The following is a 20,396-nucleotide window of genomic DNA, read 5'->3' on the forward strand; positions in this document are numbered from 1 at the left end:
ACACACACTGACTCTCACTGGGATACGGGTCCCACACACACTGACTCTCACTGGGGTTCGGGTCCTACACACACTGACTCTGTATTTGAGATTCAGTCTCACACCCTCGTTGGGAGGTTTTAACATTTTCTGCCTTGTTTGCAGCAAGCAACAGTGATTCGGAACGGGGAGAAGTTTCAGGTGAACGCCAATCTGCTCGTGGTGGGCGATCTGGTGGAGATCAAAGGTGGGGATCGGGTCCCGGCCGATATTCGCGTCATCACTTCCAATGGCTGCAAGGTTTGTGCGGCAGAGCAGTTGGGACACTGGACACCGGGCAACATGGCACTGAGCAAGAGGCAGTGGGGCACACGACCCCGGGCGAGAGGCAGAGGGGCACAGGACCCTGGGTGAGAGGCAGAGGGGCACAGGACCCTGGGTGAGAGGCAGAGGGGCACAGGACACCGGGCGAGAGGCAGAGGGGCACGGGACCCCGGGCGAGAGGCAGAGGGGCACAGGACCCTGGGTGAGAGGCAGAGGGGCACAGGACACCGGGCGAGAGGCAGAGGGGCACAGGACCCTGGGTGAGAGGCAGAGGGGCACAGGACCCCGGGCGAGAGGCAGAGGGGCACAGGACCCTGGGTGAGAGGCAGAGGGGCACAGGACACCGGGCGAGAGGCAGAGGGGCACGGGACCCCGGGCGAGAGGCAGTGGGGCACAGGACCCCGGGCGAGAGGCAGAGGGGCACAGGACACCGGGCGAGAGGCAGTGGGGCACAGGACCCCGGGCGAGAGGCAGAGGGGCACAGGACACCGGGCGAGAGGCAGTGGGGCACAGGACCCCGGGCGAGAGGCAGAGGGGCACGGGACCCTGGGTGAGAGGCAGAGGGGCACAGGACACCGGGCGAGAGGCAGAGGGGCACGGGACCCCGGGCGAGAGGCAGTGGGGCACAGGATCCCGGGCGAGAGGCAGAGGGGCACAGGACACCGGGCGAGAGGCAGAGGGGCACGGGACCCCGGGCGAGAGGCAGAGGGGCACAGGACACCACGGGCGAGAGGCAGTGGGGCACAGGATCCCGGGCGACATGGCACTGAGCGAGTGGCAGAGGGTCAGGGAGCAGGCACGAGCGTCGGTCGGGGCATTGTGGGGGGTTGGTTAATAGTGTTGGTCAGGGGCATTGGGAGTGGGTAAGAGGGTCAGTGAGGGGCAATGGGCATTCAGACGGAGTGGGAGTGTTTGGGGAGTCATTGTTGGGGTGCAGTGGGTGATGGGGAATTGGGGAGAGGTGTGAGGGGGTATCGGAGGGTGAGGGGGTTTCGGGGAGAGGTGTGAGGGGGTATTGGAGGGGGAGGGGGAATTGGGACGAGGTGTGAGGGGGTATCGGAGGGTGAGGGGGTTTCGGGGAGAGGTGTGAGGGGATATCGGAGGGTGAGGGGGGTTTCGGGGAGAGGTGTGAAGGGATATCGGAGGGTGAGGGGGGTTTCGGGGAGAGGTGTGAGGGGGTATCGGAGGGTGAGGGGGTATCGGAGGGAGAGGTGTGACGGGGTATCGCAGGGTGAGGGGGGTTTCGGGGAGGGGTGTGAGGGGGTATCGGAGGGTGAGAGGGATTCGAGGAGGTGTGTGAGGGGGTATCGGAGGGTGAGGGGGTATTGGGGAGAGGTGTGAGGGGGTATCGGAGGGTGAGGGGGAATTGGGGAGAGGTGTGAGGGGGTATCGGAGGGTGAGGGGGATTCGAGGAGGGGTGTAAGGGGGTATCAGAGGGTGAGGGGGTTTCGGGGAGAGGTGTGAGGGGGTATCGGAGGGTGAGGGGGTTTCGGGGAGAGGTGTGAGGGGGTATCGGAGGGTGAGGGGGATTCGAGGAGGGGTGTAAGGGGGTATCAGAGGGTGAGGGGGAATTGGGGAGAGGTGTGAGGGGGTATCGGAGGGTGAGGGGAATTCGAGGAGGGGTGTAAGGGGGTATCGGAGGGTGAGGGGGAATTGGGGAGAGGTGTGAGGGGGTATCGGAGGGTGAGGGGGAATTCGGGGAGGGGTGTAAGGGGGTATCGGAGGGTGAGGGGAATTCGGGGAGGGGTGTAAGGGGGTATCGGAGGGTGAGGGGGAATTCGGGGAGGGGTGTAAGGGGGTATCGGAGGGTGAGGGGAATTCGGGGAGGGGTGTGAGGGGGTATCGGAGGGTGAGGGGAATTCGGGGAGGGGTGTGAGGGGGTATCGGAGGGTGAGGGGGAATTGGGGAGAGGTGTGAGGGGGTATCGGAGGGTGAGGGGGAATTGGGGAGGGGTGTAAGGGGGTATCGGAGGGTGAGGGGAATTCAGGGAGGGGTGTGAGGGGGTATCGGAGGGTGAGGGGGGTTTCGGGGAGGGGTGTAAGGGGGTATCGGAGGGTGAGGGGGAATTGGGGAGAGGTGTGAGGGGGTATCGGAGGGTGAGGGAGTTTCGGGGAGGGGTGTGAGGGGGTATCGGAGGGTGAGGGGAATTCGAGGAGGGGGTATCGGAGGAGCTTTCACTGAAAAACCCCTCATTTACTGATCGGTGTGTCTAGGTTGATAACTCGTCACTGACAGGCGAGTCTGAACCGCAATCGAAAGGGCCTGAGTGTACACACAGTAACCCACTGGAAACAAAAAACATCGCCTTTTTCTCAACAACCTGCCTGGAAGGTAAATCTCTGTCTCTCTCTCTCCCTTACTGCCCTCACACTTTATCTCTCTGATCATTTCTCTCTCTCTCTCTCTCCCTTACTGCCCTCACACTTTATCTCTCCGATCATTTCTCTCTCTCTCTCTCTCCCTTACTGCCCTCACACTTTATCTCTCCAATCATTTCTCTCTCTCTCTCTCTCTCTCCCTTACTGCCCTCACACTTTATCTCTCCGATCATTTCTCTCTCTCTCTCTCTCCCTTACTGCCCTCACACTTTATCTCTCCGATCATTTCTCTCTCTCTCTCTCTCCCTTACTGCCCTCACACTTTATCTCTCCGATCATTTCTCTCTCTCTCTCTCTCTCTCCCTTACTGCCCTCACACTTTATCTCTCCGATCATTTCTCTCTCTCTCTCTCCCTTACTGCCCTCACACTTTATCTCTCCGATCATTTCTCTCTCTCTCTCTCTCCCTTACTGCCCTCACACTTTATCTCTCTCTCTCTCTCCCTCCCTTACTGCCCTCACACTTTATCTCTCTGATCATTTCTCTCTCTCTCTCCCTCCCTTACTGCCCTCACGCTTTATCTCTCTGATCATTTCTCTCTCTCTCTCTCTCTCTCTCTCCCTTACTGCCCTCACACTTTATCTCTCTGATCATTTCTCTCTCTCTCTCTCTCTCCCTTACTGCCCTCACACTTTATCTCTCTGATCATTTCTCTCTCTCCCTTACTGCCCTCACACTTTATCTCTCCGATCATTTTTCTCTCTCTCTCTCTCTCTCCCTTACTGCCCTCACACTTTATCTCTCTGATCATTTCTCTCTCTCTCTCTCTCTCCCTTACTGCCCTCACACTTTATCTCTCTGATCATTTCTCTCTCTCTCTCCCTTACTGCCCTCACACTTTATCTCTGTGATCATTTCTCTCTCTCTCTCTCCCTTACTGCCCTCACACTTTATCTCTCTGATCATTTCTCTCTCTCGCTCTCTCCCTTACTGCCCTCACACTTTATCTCTCTGATCATTTCTCTCTCTCTCTCTCTCTCTCTCCCTTACTGCCCTCACACTTTATCTCTCTGATCATTTCTCTCTCTCTCTCTCTCTCTCCCTTACTGCCCGCACACTTTATCTCTCTGATCATTTCTCTCTCTCTCTCCCTCCCTTACTGCCCTCACACTTTATCTCTCTGATCATTTCTCTCTCTCTCTCCCTCCCTTACTGCCCTCACACTTTATCTCTCTGATCATTTCTCTCTCTCTCTCCCTCCCTTACTGCCCTCACGCTTTATCTCTCTGATCATTTCTCTCTCCATCTCTCTCTCTCCCTTACTGCCCTCACACTTTATCTCTCTGATCATTTCTCTCTCTCTCTCTCCCTTTCTGCCCTCACACTTTATCTCTCCGATCATTTCTCTCTCTCTCTCTCTCTCTCTCCCTTACTGCCCTCACACTTTATCTCTCTGATCATTTCTCTCTCTCTCTCTCTCTCCCTTACTGCCCTCACACTTTATCTCTCTGATCATTTCTCTCTCTCTCTCCCTTACTGCCCTCACACTTTATCTCTCTGATCATTTCTCTCTCTCTCTCCCTTACTGCCCTCACACTTTATCTCTGTGATCATTTCTCTCTCTCTCTCTCCCTTACTGCCCTCACACTTTATCTCTCTGATCATTTCTCTCTCTCGCTCTCTCCCTTACTGCCCTCACACTTTATCTCTCTGATCATTTCTCTCTCTCTCTCCCTCCCTTACTGCCCTCACACTTTATCTCTCTGATCATTTCTCTCTCTCTCTCCCTCCCTTACTGCCCTCACGCTTTATCTCTCTGATCATTTCTCTCTCCATCTCTCTCTCTCCCTTACTGCCCTCACACTTTATCTCTCTGATCATTTCTCTCTCTCTCTCTCCCTTTCTGCCCTCACACTTTATCTCTCCGATCATTTCTCTCTCTCTCTCTCTCTCTCTCCCTTACTGCCCTCACACTTTATCTCTCTGATCATTTCTCTCTCTCTCTCTCTCTCCCTTACTGCCCTCACACTTTATCTCTCTGATCATTTCTCTCTCTCTCTCTCCCTTACTGCCCTCACACTTTATCTCTCTGATCATTTCTCTCTCTCTCTCCCTTACTGCCCTCACACTTTATCTCTGTGATCATTTCTCTCTCTCTCTCTCCCTTACTGCCCTCACACTTTATCTCTCTGATCATTTCTCTCTCTCGCTCTCTCCCTTACTGCCCTCACACTTTATCTCTCTGATCATTTCTCTCTCTCTCTCTCTCTCTCTCCCTTACTGCCCTCACACTTTATCTCTCTGATCATTTCTCTCTCTCTCTCTCTCTCTCCCTTACTGCCCGCACACTTTATCTCTCTGATCATTTCTCTCTCTCTCTCCCTCCCTTACTGCCCTCACACTTTATCTCTCTGATCATTTCTCTCTCTCTCTCCCTCCCTTACTGCCCTCACGCTTTATCTCTCTGATCATTTCTCTCTCTCTCTCCCTCCCTTACTGCCCTCACGCTTTATCTCTCTGATCGTTTCTCTCTCTCTCTCTCTCTCCCTTACTGCCCTCACACTTTATCTCTCTGATCATTTCTCTCTCTCTCTCCCTCCCTTACTGCCCTCACGCTTTATCTCTCTGATCATTTCTCTCTCCATCTCTCTCTCTCCCTTACTGCCCTCACACTTTATCTCTCTGATCATTTCTCTCTCTCTCTCTCCCTTTCTGCCCTCACACTTTATCTCTCCGATCATTTCTCTCTCTCTCTCTCTCTCTCTCCCTTACTGCCCTCACACTTTATCTCTCTGATCATTTCTCTCTCTCTCTCTCTCTCCCTTACTGCCCTCACACTTTATCTCTCCGATCATTTCTCTCTCTCTCTCTCTCTCTCCCTTACTGCCCTCACACTTTATCTCTCTGATCATTTCTCTCTCTCTCTCTCTCTCCCTTACTGCCCTCACACTTTATCTCTCTGATCATTTCTCTCTCTCTCTCCCTTACTGCCCTCACACTTTATCTCTCTGATCATTTCTCTCTCTCTCTCTCCCTTACTGCCCTCACACTTTATCTCTCTGATCATTTCTCTCTCTCGCTCTCTCCCTTACTGCCCTCACACTTTATCTCTCTGATCATTTCTCTCTCTCTCTCTCTCCCTGACTGCCCTCACGCTTTATCTCTCTGATCATTTCTCTCTCTCTCTCTCTCTCTCTCTCTCCCTTACTGCCCTCACACTTTATCTCTCAGATCATTTCTCTCTCTCGCTCTTTCCCTTACTGCCCTCACACTTTATCTCTCTGATCATTTCTCTCTCTCTCTCTCTCCCTTACTGCCCTCACGCTTTATCTCTCTGATCATTTCTCTCTCTCTCTCTCTCTCTCTCTCTCTCCCTTACTGCCCTCACACTTTATCTCTCTGATCATTTCTCTCTCTCTCTCTCTCGCTGTCCCTTACTGCCCTCACACTTTATCTCTCTGATCATTTCTCTCTCTCTCTCCCTCCCTTACTGCCCTCACACTTTATCTCTCTGATCATTTCTCTCTCTCTCTCTCTCTCCCTTACTGCCCTCACACTTTATCTCTCTGATCATTTCTCTGTCTCTCTCTCTCTCTCCCCTACTGCCCTCACACTTTATATCTCTGATCATTTCTCTCTCTCTCTCCCTCCCTTACTGCCCTCACACTTTATCTCTCTGATCATTTCTCTCTCTCGCTCTCTCCCTTACTGCCCTCACACTTTATCTCTCTGATCATTTCTCTCTCTCTCTCTCTCTCTGCCTTACTGCCCTCACACTTTATCTCTCTGATCATTTCTCTCTCTCTCTCTCTCTCCCTTACTGCCCTCACACTTTATCTCTGATCATTTCTCTGTCTCTCTCTCTCCCTTACTGCCCTCACACTTTATATCTCTGATCATTTCTCTCTCTCTCTCCCTCCCTTACTGCCCTCACACTTTATCTCTCTGATCATTTCTCTCCCTCTCTCTCCCTTACTGCCCTCACACTTTATCTCTCTGATCATTTCTCTCTCTCTCTCTCTCCCTTACTGCCCTCACACTTTATATCTCTGATCATTTCTCTCTCTCTCTCCCTCCCTTGCTGCCCTCACACTTTATCTCTCTGATCATTTCTCTCTCTCTCTCTCTCCCTTACTGCCCTCACACTTTATCTCTCTGATCATTTCTCTCTCTCTCTCTCTCCCTTACTGCCCTCACACTTTATATCTCTGATCATTTCTCTCTCTCTCTCTCTCCCTTACTGCCCTCACACTTTATCTCTCTGATCATTTCTCTCTCTCTCTCCCTCCCTTACTGCCCTCACACTTTATCTCTCTGATCATTTCTCACTCTCTCTCTCCCTTACTGCCCTCACACTTTATCTCTCTGATCATTTCTCTCTCTCGCTCTCTCTCTGCCTTACTGCCCTCACACTTTATCTCTCTGATCATTTCTCTCTCTCTCTCTCTCTCTCTCCCTTACTGCCCTCACACTTTATCTCTCTGATCATTTCTCTCTCTCTCTCCCTCCCTTACTGCCCTCACACTTTATCTCTCTGATCATTTCTCTCTCTCTCTCCCTCCCTTACTGCCCTCACGCTTTATCTCTCTGATCATTTCTCTCTCTCTCTCTCTCTCTCTCTCTCCCTTACTGCCCTCACACTTTATCTCTCTGATCATTTCTCTGTCTCTCTCTCTCCCTTACTGCCCTCACACTTTATCTCTCTGATCATTTCTCTCTCTCTCTCTCTCTCTCCCTTACTGCCCTCACACTTTATCTCTCTGATCATTTCTCTCTCTCTCTCCCTCCCTTACTGCCCTCACACTTTATCTCTCTGATCATTTCTCTGTCTCTCTCTCTCCCTTACTGCCCTCACACTTTATATCTCTGATCATTTCTCTCTCTCTCTCCCTCCCTTACTGCCCTCACACTTTATCTCTCTGATCATTTCTCTCTCTCTCTCTCTCTCCCTTACTGCCCTCACACTTTATCTCTCTGATCATTTCTCTCTCTCTCTCTCCCTTACTGCCCTCACACTTTATCTCTCCGATCATTTCTCTCTCTCTCTCTCTCTCTCCCTTACTGCCCTCACACTTTATCTCTCTGATCATTTCTCTCTCTCTCTCTCTCTCCCTTACTGCCCTCACACTTTATCTCTCTGATCATTTCTCTCTCTCTCTCCCTTACTGCCCTCACACTTTATCTCTGTGATCATTTCTCTCTCTCTCTCTCCCTTACTGCCCTCACACTTTATCTCTCTGATCATTTCTCTCTCTCGCTCTCTCCCTTACTGCCCTCACACTTTATCTCTCTGATCATTTCTCTCTCTCTCTCTCTCTCTCTCCCTTACTGCCCTCACACTTTATCTCTCTGATCATTTCTCTCTCTCTCTCTCTCTCTCCCTTACTGCCCGCACACTTTATCTCTCTGATCATTTCTCTCTCTCTCTCCCTCCCTTACTGCCCTCACACTTTATCTCTCTGATCATTTCTCTCTCTCTCTCCCTCCCTTACTGCCCTCACGCTTTATCTCTCTGATCATTTCTCTCTCTCTCTCCCTCCCTTACTGCCCTCACGCTTTATCTCTCTGATCATTTCTCTCTCTCTCTCTCTCTCCCTTACTGCCCTCACACTTTATCTCTCTGATCATTTCTCTCTCTCTCTCCCTCCCTTACTGCCCTCACGCTTTATCTCTCTGATCATTTCTCTCTCTCTCTCTCTCTCTCCCTTACTGCCCTCACACTTTATCTCTCTGATCATTTCTCTCTCTCTCTCTCCCTTTCTGCCCTCACACTTTATCTCTCCGATCATTTCTCTCTCTCTCTCTCTCTCTCTCTCTCCCTTACTGCCCTCACACTTTATCTCTCTGATCATTTCTCTCTCTCTCTCTCTCTCCCTTACTGCCCTCACACTTTATCTCTCTGATCATTTCTCTCTCTCTCTCTCCCTTACTGCCCTCACACTTTATCTCTCCGATCATTTCTCTCTCTCTCTCTCTCTCTCCCTTACTGCCCTCACACTTTATCTCTCTGATCATTTCTCTCTCTCTCTCTCTCTCCCTTACTGCCCTCACACTTTATCTCTCTGATCATTTCTCTCTCTCTCTCCCTTACTGCCCTCACACTTTATCTCTCTGATCATTTTTCTCTCTCTCTCTCCCTTACTGCCCTCACACTTTATCTCTCTGATCATTTCTCTCTCTCGCTCTCTCCCTTACTGCCCTCACACTTTATCTCTCTGATCATTTCTCTCTCTCTCTCTCTCCCTTACTGCCCTCACGCTTTATCTCTCTGATCATTTCTCTCTCTCTCTCTCTCTCTCTCTCTCTCTCTCTCTCCCTTACTGCCCTCACACTTTATCTCTCTGATCATTTCTCTCTCTCGCTCTCTCCCTTACTGCCCTCACACTTTATCTCTCTGATCATTTCTCTCTCTCTCTCTCTCCCTTACTGCCCTCACGCTTTATCTCTCTGATCATTTCTCTCTCTCTCTCTCTCTCTCTCTCTCTCTCCCTTACTGCCCTCACACTTTATCTCTCTGATCATTTCTCTCTCTCTCTCTCTCTCTCTCCCTTACTGCCCTCACACTTTATCTCTCTGATCATTTCTCTCTCTCTCTCCCTCCCTTACTGCCCTCACACTTTATCTCTCTGATCATTTCTCTCTCTCTCTCTCTCTCTCTCTCTCTCCATTACTGCCCTCACACTTTATCTCTCTGATCATTTCTCTGTCTCTCTCTCTCTCTCTCCCTTACTGCCCTCACACTTTATATCTCTGATCATTTCTCTCTCTCTCTCCCTCCCTTACTGCCCTCACACTTTATCTCTCTGATCATTTCTCTCTCTCGCTCTCTCCCTTACTGCCCTCACACTTTATCTCTCTGATCATTTCTCTCTCTCTCTCTCTCTCTGCCTTACTGCCCTCACACTTTATCTCTCTGATCATTTCTCTCTCTCTCTCTCTCTCCCTTACTGCCCTCACACTTTATCTCTGATCATTTCTCTGTCTCTCTCTCTCCCTTACTGCCCTCACACTTTATATCTCTGATCATTTCTCTCTCTCTCTCCCTCCCTTACTGCCCTCACACTTTATCTCTCTGATCATTTCTCTCCCTCTCTCTCCCTTACTGCCCTCACACTTTATCTCTCTGATCATTCTCTCTCTCTCTCTCTCTCCCTTACTGCCCTCACACTTTATATCTCTGATCATTTCTCTCTCTCTCTCCCTCCCTTACTGCCCTCACACTTTATCTCTCTGATCATTTCTCTCTCTCTCTCTCCCTCCCTTACTGCCCTCACACTTTATCTCTCTGATCATTTCTCTCTCTCTCTCTCTCTCTCTCTCTCTCTCCTTACTGCCCTCACACTTTATATCTCTGATCATTTCTCTCTCTCTCTCCCTCCCTTACTGCCCTCACACTTTATCTCTCTGATCATTTCTCTCTCTCTCTCTCCCTTACTGCCCTCACACTTTATCTCTCTGATCATTTCTCTCTCTCTCTCCCTCCCTTACTGCCCTCACACTTTATCTCTCTGATCATTTCTCACTCTCTCTCTCCGTTACTGCCCTCACACTTTATCTCTCTGATCATTTCTCTCTCTTGCTCTCTCTCTGCCTTACTGCCCTCACACTTTATCTCTCTGATCATTTCTCTCTCTCTCTCTCTCTCCCTTACTGCCCTCACACTTTATCTCTCTGATCATTTCTCTCTCTCTCTCCCTCCCTTACTGCCCTCACACTTTATCTCTCTGATCATTTCTCTCTCTCTCTCCCTCCCTTACTGCCCTCACGCTTTATCTCTCTGATCATTTCTCTCTCTCTCTCTCTCTCTCTCTCTCCCTTACTGCCCTCACACTTTATCTCTCTGATCATTTCTCTGTCTCTCTCTCTCCCTTACTGCCCTCACACTTTATCTCTCTGATCATTTCTCTCTCTCTCTCTCTCTCCCTTACTGCCCTCACACTTTATCTCTCTGATCATTTCTCTCTCTCTCTCCCTCCCTTACTGCCCTCACACTTTATCTCTCTGATCATTTCTCTGTCTCTCTCTCTCCCTTACTGCCCTCACACTTTATATCTCTGATCATTTCTCTCTCTCTCTCCCTCCCTTACTGCCCTCACACTTTATCTCTCTGATCATTTCTCTCTCTCTCTCTCTCTCTCTCCCTTACTGCCCTCACACTTTATCTCTCTGATCATTTCTCTCTCTCTCTCCCTCCCTTACTGCCCTCACACTTTATCTCTCTGATCATTTCTCTCTCTCTCTCTCTCTCTCTCTCTGCCTTACTGCCCTCACACTTTATCTCTCTGATCATTTCTCTGTCTCTCTCTCTCCCTTACTGCCCTCACACTTTATCTCTCTGATCATTTCTCTCTCTCTCTCTCTCTCTCTCCCTTACTGCCCTCACACTTTATCTCTCTGATCATTTCTCTCTCTCTCTCTCTCTCTCTCTGCCTTACTGCCCTCACACTTTATCTCTCTGATCATTTCTCTCTCTCTCTCTCTCCCTTACTGCCCTCACACTTTATCTCTCTGATCATTTCTCTCTCTCTCTCCCTCCCTTACTGCCCTCACACTTTATCTCTCTGATCATTTCTCTCTCTCTCTCTCCCTTACTGCCCTCACACTTTATCTCTCTGATCATTTCTCTCTCTCTCTCCCTCCCTTACTGCCCTCACACTTTATCTCTCTGATCATTTCTCTCTCTCTCTCCCTCCCTTACTGCCCTCACACTTTATCTCTCTGATCATTTCTCTCTCTCTCTCCCTTACTGCCCTCACACTTTATCTCTCTGATCATTTCTCTCTCTCGCTCTCTCTCTGCCTTACTGCCCTCACACTTTATCTCTCTGATCATTTCTCTCTCTCTCTCCCTCCCTTACTGCCCTCACACTTTATCTCTCTGATCATTTCTCTCTCTCTCTCCCTCCCTTACTGCCCTCACGCTTTATCTCTCTGATCATTTCTCTCTCTCTCTCTCTCTCTCTCTCTCCCTTACTGCCCTCACACTTTATCTCTCTGATCATTTCTCTGTCTCTCTCTCTCCCTTACTGCCCTCACACTTTATCTCTCTGATCATTTCTCTCTCTCTCTCTCTCTCCCTTACTGCCCTCACACTTTATCTCTCTGATCATTTCTCTCTCTCTCTCCCTCCCTTACTGCCCTCACACTTTATCTCTCTGATCATTTCTCTGTCTCTCTCTCTCCCTTACTGCCCTCACACTTTATATCTCTGATCATTTCTCTCTCTCTCTCCCTCCCTTACTGCCCTCACACTTTATCTCTCTGATCATTTCTCTCTCTCTCTCTCTCTCTCTCCCTTACTGCCCTCACACTTTATCTCTCTGATCATTTCTCTCTCTCTCTCCCTCCCTTACTGCCCTCACACTTTATCTCTCTGATCATTTCTCTCTCTCTCTCTCTCTCTCTCTGCCTTACTGCCCTCACACTTTATCTCTCTGATCATTTCTCTGTCTCTCTCTCTCCCTTACTGCCCTCACACTTTATCTCTCTGATCATTTCTCTCTCTCTCTCTCTCTCTCTCCCTTACTGCCCTCACACTTTATCTCTCTGATCATTTCTCTCTCTCTCTCCCTCCCTTACTGCCCTCACACTTTATCTCTCTGATCATTTCTCTCTCTCTCTCTCTCTCTCTCTGCCTTACTGCCCTCACACTTTATCTCTCTGATCATTTCTCTCTCTCTCTCTCTCCCTTACTGCCCTCACACTTTATCTCTCTGATCATTTCTCTCTCTCTCTCCCTCCCTTACTGCCCTCACACTTTATCTCTCTGATCATTTCTCTCTCTCTCTCTCCCTTACTGCCCTCACACTTTATCTCTCTGATCATTTCTCTCTCTCTCTCCCTCCCTTACTGCCCTCACACTTTATCTCTCTGATCATTTCTCTCTCTCTCTCCCTCCCTTACTGCCCTCACACTTTATCTCTCTGATCATTTCTCTCTCTCTCTCTCCCTTACTGCCCTCACACTTTATCTCTCTGATCATTTCTCTCTCTCGCTCTCTCTCTGCCTTACTGCCCTCACACTTTATCTCTCTGATCATTTCTCTCTCTCTCTCTCTCTGCCTTACTGCCCTCACACTTTATCTCTCTGATCATTTCTCTCTCTCTCTCTCTCTCTCTCCCTTACTGCCCTCACACTTTATCTCTCTGATCATTTCTCTCTCTCTCTCCCTCCCTTACTGCCCTCACACTTTATCTCTCTGATCATTTCTCTCTCTCTCTCCCTCCCTTACTGCCCTCACGCTTTATCTCTCTGATCATTTCTCTCTCTCTCTCTCTCTCCCTTACTGCCCTCACACTTTATCTCTCTGATCATTTCTCTGTCTCTCTCTCTCCCTTACTGCCCTCACACTTTATATCTCTGATCATTTCTCTCTCTCTCTCCCTCCCTTACTGCCCTCACACTTAATCTCTCTGATCATTTCTCTCTCTCTCTCTCTCTCTCTCTCCCTTACTGCCCTCACACTTTATCTCTCTGATCATTTCTCTCTCTCGCTCTCTCTCTGCCTTACTGCCCTCACACTTTATCTCTCTGATCATTTCTCTCTCTCTCTCTCTCTCTGCCTTACTGCCCTCACACTTTATCTCTCTGATCATTTCTCTCTCTCTCTCTCTCTCTCCCTTACTGCCCTCACACTTTATCTCTCTGATCATTTCTCTCTCTCTCTCCCTCCCTTACTGCCCTCACGCTTTATCTCTCTGATCATTTCTCTCTCTCTCTCTCTCCCTTACTGCCCTCACACTTTATCTCTCTGATCATTTCTCTCTCTCGCTCTCTCTCTGCCTTACTGCCCTCACACTTTATCTCTCTGATCATTTCTCTCTCTCTCTCTCTCTGCCTTACTGCCCTCACACTTTATCTCTCTGATCATTTCTCTCTCTCTCTCTCTCTCTCTCCCTTACTGCCCTCACACTTTATCTCTCTGATCATTTCTCTCTCTCTCTCCCTCCCTTACTGCCCTCACACTTTATCTCTCTGATCATTTCTCTCTCTCTCTCCCTCCCTTACTGCCCTCACGCTTTATCTCTCTGATCATTTCTCTCTCTCTCTCTCTCTCTCCCTTACTGCCCTCACACTTTATCTCTCTGATCATTTCTCTGTCTCTCTCTCTCCCTTACTGCCCTCACACTTTATATCTCTGATCATTTCTCTCTCTCTCTCCCTCCCTTACTGCCCTCACACTTTATCTCTCTGATCATTTCTCTCTCTCTCTCTCTCTCTCTCCCTTACTGCCCTCACACTTTATCTCTCTGATCATTTCTCTCTCTCGCTCTCTCTCTGCCTTACTGCCCTCACACTTTATCTCTCTGATCATTTCTCTCTCTCTCTCTCTCTCTGCCTTACTGCCCTCACACTTTATCTCTCTGATCATTTCTCTCTCTCTCTCTCTCTCTCCCTTACTGCCCTCACACTTTATCTCTCTGATCATTTCTCTCTCTCTCTCCCTCCCTTACTGCCCTCACGCTTTATCTCTCTGATCATTTCTCTCTCTCTCTCTCTCTCCCTTACTGCCCTCACACTTTATCTCTCTGATCATTTCTCTCTCTCTCTCTCCCTTACTGCCCTCACACTTTATCTCTCCGATCATTTCTCTCTCCCTCTCTCTCTCTCCCTTACTGCCCTCACACTTTATCTCTCTGATCATTTCTCTCTCTCTCTCTCTCTCCCTTACTGCCCTCACACTTTTTCTCTCTGATCATTTCTCTCTCTCCCTCTCCCTTACTGCCCTCACACTTTATCTCTCCGATCATTTCTCTCTCTCTCCCTTACTGCCCTCACACTTTATCTCTCTGATCATTTCTCTCTCTCTCTCTCCCTTACTGCCCTCACACTTTATCTCTCTGATCATTTCTCTCTCTCGCTCTCTCCCTTACTGCCCTCACACTTTATCTCTCTGATCATTTCTCTCTCTCTCTCTCTCTCTCTCCCTTACTGCCCTCACACTTTATCTCTCTGATCATTTCTCTCTCTCTCTCTCTCTCTCCCTTACTGCCCTCACACTTTATCTCTCTGATTATTTCTCTCTCTCTCTCCCTCCCTTACTGCCCTCACACTTTATCTCTCTGATCATTTCTCTCTCTCTCTCCCTCCCTTACTGCCCTCACGCTTTATCTCTCTGATCATTTCTCTCTCTCTCTCTCTCTCCCTTACTGCCCTCACACTTTATCTATCTGATCATTTCTCTCTCTCTCTCTCCCTTTCTGCCCTCACACTTTATCTCTCCGATCATTTCTCTCTCTCTCTCTCTCTCTCTCTCCCTTACTGCCCTCACACTTTATCTTTCTGATCATTTCTCTCTCTCTCTCTCTCTCCCTTACTGCCCTCACACTTTATCTCTCTGATCATTTCTCTCTCTCTCTCTCCCTTACTGCCCTCACACTTTATCTCTCCGATCATTTCTCTCTCTCTCTCTCTCTCTCCCTTACTGCCCTCACACTTTTCTCTCTGATCATTTCTCTCTCTCTCTCTCTCTCCCTTACTGCCCTCACACTTTATCTCTCTGATCATTTCTCTCTCTCTCTCCCTTACTGCCCTCACACTTTATCTCTCTGATCATTTCTCTCTCTCACTCTCCCTTACTGCCCTCACACTTTATCTCTCTGATCATTTCTCTCTCTCGCTCTCTCCCTTACTGTCCTCACACTTTATCTCTCTGATCATTTCTCTCTCTCTCTCTCTCCCTTACTGCCCTCACACTTTATCTCTCTGATCATTTCTCTCTCTCTCTCTCTCTCTCTCTCTCTCTCTCTCCCTTACTGCCCTCACACTTTATCTCTCTGATCATTTCTCTGTCTCTCTCTCTCCCTTACTGCCCTCACACTTTATATCTCTGATCATTTCTCTCTCTCTCTCCCTCCCTTACTGCCCTCACACTTTATCTCTCTGATCATTTCTCTCTCTCTCTCTCCCTTACTGCCCTCACACTTTGTCTCTCTGATCATTTCTCTCTCTCGCTCTCTCCCTTACTGCCCTCACACTTTATATCTCTGATCATTTCTCTCTCTCTCTCTCTCTTTGCCTTACTGCCCTCACACTTTATCTCTCTGATCATTTCTCTCTCTCTCTCTCCCTCTCTCCCTTACTGCCCTCACACTTTATCTCTGATCATTTCTCTGTCTCTCTCTCTCCCTTACTGCCCTCACACTTTATATCTCTGATCATTTCTCTCTCTCTCTCCCTCCCTTACTGCCCTCACACTTTATCTCTCTGATCATTTCTCTCCCTCTCTCTCCCTTACTGCCCTCACACTTTATCTCTCTGATCATTTCTCTCTCTCTCTCTCTCCCTTACTGCCCTCACACTTTATATCTCTGATCATTTCTCTCTCTCTCTCCCTCCCTTACTGCCCTCACACTTTATCTCTCTGATCATTTCTCTCTCTCTCTCTCCCTTACTGCCCTCACACTTTATCTCTCTGATCATTTCTCTCTCTCTCTCCCTCCCTTACTGCCCTCACACTTTATCTCTCTGATCATTTCTCACTCTCTCTCTCCCTTACTGCCCTCACACTTTATCTCTCTGATCATTTCTCTCTCTCGCTCTCTCTCTGCCTTACTGCCCTCACACTTTATCTCTCTGATCATTTCTCTCTCTCTCTCTCTCTCTCTCCCTTACTGCCCTCACACTTTATCTCTCTGATCATTTCTCTCTCTCTCTCCCTCCCTTACTGCCCTCACACTTTATCTCTCTGATCATTTCTCTCTCTCTCTCCCTCCCTTACTGCCCTCACGCTTTATCTCTCTGATCGTTTCTCTCTCTCTCTCTCTCTCTCTCTCTCCCTTACTGCCCTCACACTTTATCTCTCTGATCATTTCTCTGTCTCTCTCTCTCCCTTACTGCCCTCACACTTTATCTCTCTGATCATTTCTCTCTCTCTCTCTCTCTCCCTTACTGCCCTCACACTTTATCTCTCTGATCATTTCTCTCTCTCTCTCCCTCCCTTACTGCCCTCACACTTTATCTCTCTGATCATTTCTCTGTCTCTCTCTCTCCCTTACTGCCCTCACACTTTATATCTCTGATCATTTCTCTCTCTCTCTCCCTCCCTTACTGCCCTCACACTTTATCTCTCTGATCATTTCTCTCTCTCTCTCTCTCTCTCTCCCTTACTGCCCTCACACTTTATCTCTCTGATCATTTCTCTCTCTCTCTCCCTCCCTTACTGCCCTCACACTTTATCTCTCTGATCATTTCTCTCTCTCTCTCTCTCTCTCTCTGCCTTACTGCCCTCACACTTTATCTCTCTGATCATTTCTCTGTCTCTCTCTCTCCCTTACTGCCCTCACACTTTATCTCTCTGATCATTTCTCTCTCTCTCTCTCTCTCTCTCCCTTACTGCCCTCACACTTTATCTCTCTGATCATTTCTCTCTCTCTCTCCCTCCCTTACTGCCCTCACACTTTATCTCTCTGATCATTTCTCTCTCTCTCTCTCTCTCTGCCTTACTGCCCTCATACTTTATCTCTCTGATCATTTCTCTCTCTCTCTCTCTCCCTTACTGCCCTCACACTTTATCTCTCTGATCATTTCTCTCTCTCTCTCCCTCCCTTACTGCCCTCACACTTTATCTCTCTGATCATTTCTCTCTCTCTCTCTCCCTTACTGCCCTCACACTTTATCTCTCTGATCATTTCTCTCTCTCTCTCCCTCCCTTACTGCCCTCACACTTTATCTCTCTGATCATTTCTCTCTCTCTCTCCCTCCCTTACTGCCCTCACACTTTATCTCTCTGATCATTTCTCTCTCTCTCTCCCTTACTGCCCTCACACTTTATCTCTCTGATCATTTCTCTCTCTCGCTCTCTCTCTGCCTTACTGCCCTCACACTTTATCTCTCTGATCATTTCTCTCTCTCTCTCTCTCTCTGCCTTACTGCCCTCACACTTTATCTCTCTGATCATTTCTCTCTCTCTCTCTCTCTCTCCCTTACTGCCCTCACACTTTATCTCTCTGATCATTTCTCTCTCTCTCTCCCTCCCTTACTGCCCTCACACTTTATCTCTCTGATCATTTCTCTCTCTCTCTCTCTCTCTCCCTTACTGCCCTCACACTTTATCTCTCTGATCATTTCTCTCTCTCTCTCTCCCTTACTGCCCTCACACTTTATCTCTCCGATCATTTCTCTCTCTCTCTCTCTCTCTCCCTTACTGCCCTCACACTTTATCTCTCTGATCATTTCTCTCTCTCTCTCTCTCTCCTTTACTGCCCTCACACTTTATCTCTCTGATCATTTCTCTCTCTCCCTCTCCCTTACTGCCCTCACACTTTATCTCTCCGATCATTTCTCTCTCTCTCCCTTACTGCCCTCACACTTTATCTCTCTGATCATTTCTCTCTCTCTCTCTCCCTTACTGCCCTCACACTTTATCTCTCTGATCATTTCTCTCTCTCGCTCTCTCCCTTACTGCCCTCACACTTTATCTCTCTGATCATTTCTCTCTCTCTCTCTCTCTCTCTCCCTTACTGCCCTCACACTTTATCTCTCTGATCATTTCTCTCTCTCTCTCTCTCTCTCCCTTACTGCCCTCACACTTTATCTCTCTGATCATTTCTCTCTCTCTCTCCCTCCCTTACTGCCCTCACACTTTATCTCTCTGATCATTTCTCTCTCTCTCTCCCTCCCTTACTGCCCTCACGCTTTATCTCTCTGATCATTTCTCTCTCTCTCTCTCTCTCCCTTACTGCCCTCACACTTTATCTATCTGATCATTTCTCTCTCTCTCTCTCCCTTTCTGCCCTCACACTTTATCTCTCCGATCATTTCTCTCTCTCTCTCTCTCCCTTACTGCCCTCACACTTTATCTCTCTGATCATTTCTCTCTCTCTCTCTCTCTCCCTTACTGCCCTCACACTTTATCTCTCTGATCATTTCTCTCTCTCTCTCTCCCTTACTGCCCTCACACTTTATCTCTCCGATCATTTCTCTCTCTCTCTCTCTCTCTCCCTTACTGCCCTCACACTTTTCTCTCTGATCATTTCTCTCTCTCTCTCTCTCTCCCTTACTGCCCTCACACTTTATCTCTGTGATCATTTCTCTCTCTCTCTCCCTTACTGCCCTCACACTTTATCTCTCTGATCATTTCTCTCTCTCACTCTCCCTTACTGCCCTCACACTTTATCTCTCTGATCATTTCTCTCTCTCGCTCTCTCCCTTACTGCCCTCACACTTTATCTCTCTGATCATTTCTCTCTCTCTCTCTCTCCCTTACTGCCCTCACACTTTATCTCTCTGATCATTTCTCTCTCTCTCTCTCTCTCTCTCTCTCTCTCTCCCTTACTGCCCTCACACTTTATCTCTCTGATCATTTCTCTGTCTCTCTCTCTCCCTTACTGCCCTCACACTTTATATCTCTGATCATTTCTCTCTCTCTCTCCCTCCCTTACTGCCCTCACACTTTATCTCTCTGATCATTTCTCTCTCTCTCTCTCCCTTACTGCCCTCACACTTTGTCTCTCTGATCATTTCTCTCTCTCGCTCTCTCCCTTACTGCCCTCACACTTTATATCTCTGATCATTTCTCTCTCTCTCTCTCTCTTTGCCTTACTGCCCTCACACTTTATCTCTCTGATCATTTCTCTCTCTCTCTCTCCCTCTCTCCCTTACTGCCCTCACACTTTATCTCTGATCATTTCTCTGTCTCTCTCTCTCCCTTACTGCCCTCACACTTTATATCTCTGATCATTTCTCTCTCTCTCTCCCTCCCTTACTGCCCTCACACTTTATCTCTCTGATCATTTCTCTCCCTCTCTCTCCCTTACTGCCCTCACACTTTATCTCTCTGATCATTTCTCTCTCTCTCTCTCTCCCTTACTGCCCTCACACTTTATATCTCTGATCATTTCTCTCTCTCTCTCCCTCCCTTACTGCCCTCACACTTTATCTCTCTGATCATTTCTCTCTCTCTCTCTCCCTTACTGCCCTCACACTTTATCTCTCTGATCATTTCTCTCTCTCTCTCTCTCTTCCTTACTGCCCTCACACTTTATCTCTCTGATCATTTCTCTCTCTCTCTCTCTCTCCCTTACTGCCCTCACACTTTATCTCTCTGATCATTTCTCTCTCTCTCTCCCTTACTGCCCTCACACTTTATCTCTCTGATCATTTCTCTCTCTCTCTCCCTCCCTTACTGCCCTCACACTTTATCTCTCTGATCATTTCTCTCTCTCTCTCTCTCCCTTACTGCCCTCACACTTTATCTCTCTGATCATTTCTCTCTCTCTCTCCCTCCCTTACTGCCGTCACACTTTATCTCTCTGATCATTTCTCTCTCTCTCTCTCTCCCTTACTGCCCTCACACTTTATCTCTCTGATCATTTCTCTCTCTCTCTCCCTTACTGCCCTCACACTTTATCTCTCTGATCATTTCTCTCTCTCTCTCCCTTACTGCCCTCACACTTTATCTCTCTGATCATTTCTCTCTCCCTTACTGCCCTCACACTTTATCTCTCTGATCATTTCTCTCTCTCTCTCCCTCCCTTACTGCCCTCACACTTTATCTCTCTGATCATTTCTCTCTCTCTCTCTCTCTTTCTCTCTCACTCCCATACTGCCCTCACACTTTATCTCTGTGATCATTTCTCTCTCTCTCTCTCTCCCTTACTGCCCTCACACTTTATCTCTCTGATCATTTCTCTCTCTCTCCCTCTCCCTTACTGCCCTCACACTTTATCTCTCCGATCATTTCTCTCCGTCTCTCTCTCTCACTGGCTCTCTCGTGCACTTGCTCTCAATCTGTCTCTCTCTCCCTCTGACCGTGCTTTCTCTCTCATTCTCACC

The 20,396-nt window shown here is 48.5% G+C and overlaps 1 protein-coding gene across 7 annotated transcripts in view; it reads left to right on the plus strand.

Moving 5' to 3' along the window:
- The window catches only part of LOC137352789 (potassium-transporting ATPase alpha chain 1), an 87,152-nt gene that overhangs the window by 17,688 nt on the left and 49,068 nt on the right, over positions 1–20,396 (plus strand). For all 7 annotated transcript variants that reach the window (XM_068018612.1, XM_068018613.1, XM_068018618.1 and 4 more), the window contains 2 exons: positions 145–279; positions 2,517–2,634. In XM_068018612.1, coding sequence (XP_067874713.1) covers positions 145–279; positions 2,517–2,634 — 253 coding nt within the window. The remainder of the gene's footprint in view (positions 1–144; positions 280–2,516; positions 2,635–20,396) is intronic.

The sequence above is a fragment of the Heterodontus francisci genome, chromosome 39, assembly GCF_036365525.1.
Source record: "Heterodontus francisci isolate sHetFra1 chromosome 39, sHetFra1.hap1, whole genome shotgun sequence".
NCBI classification, from domain to species: domain Eukaryota; kingdom Metazoa; phylum Chordata; class Chondrichthyes; order Heterodontiformes; family Heterodontidae; genus Heterodontus; species Heterodontus francisci.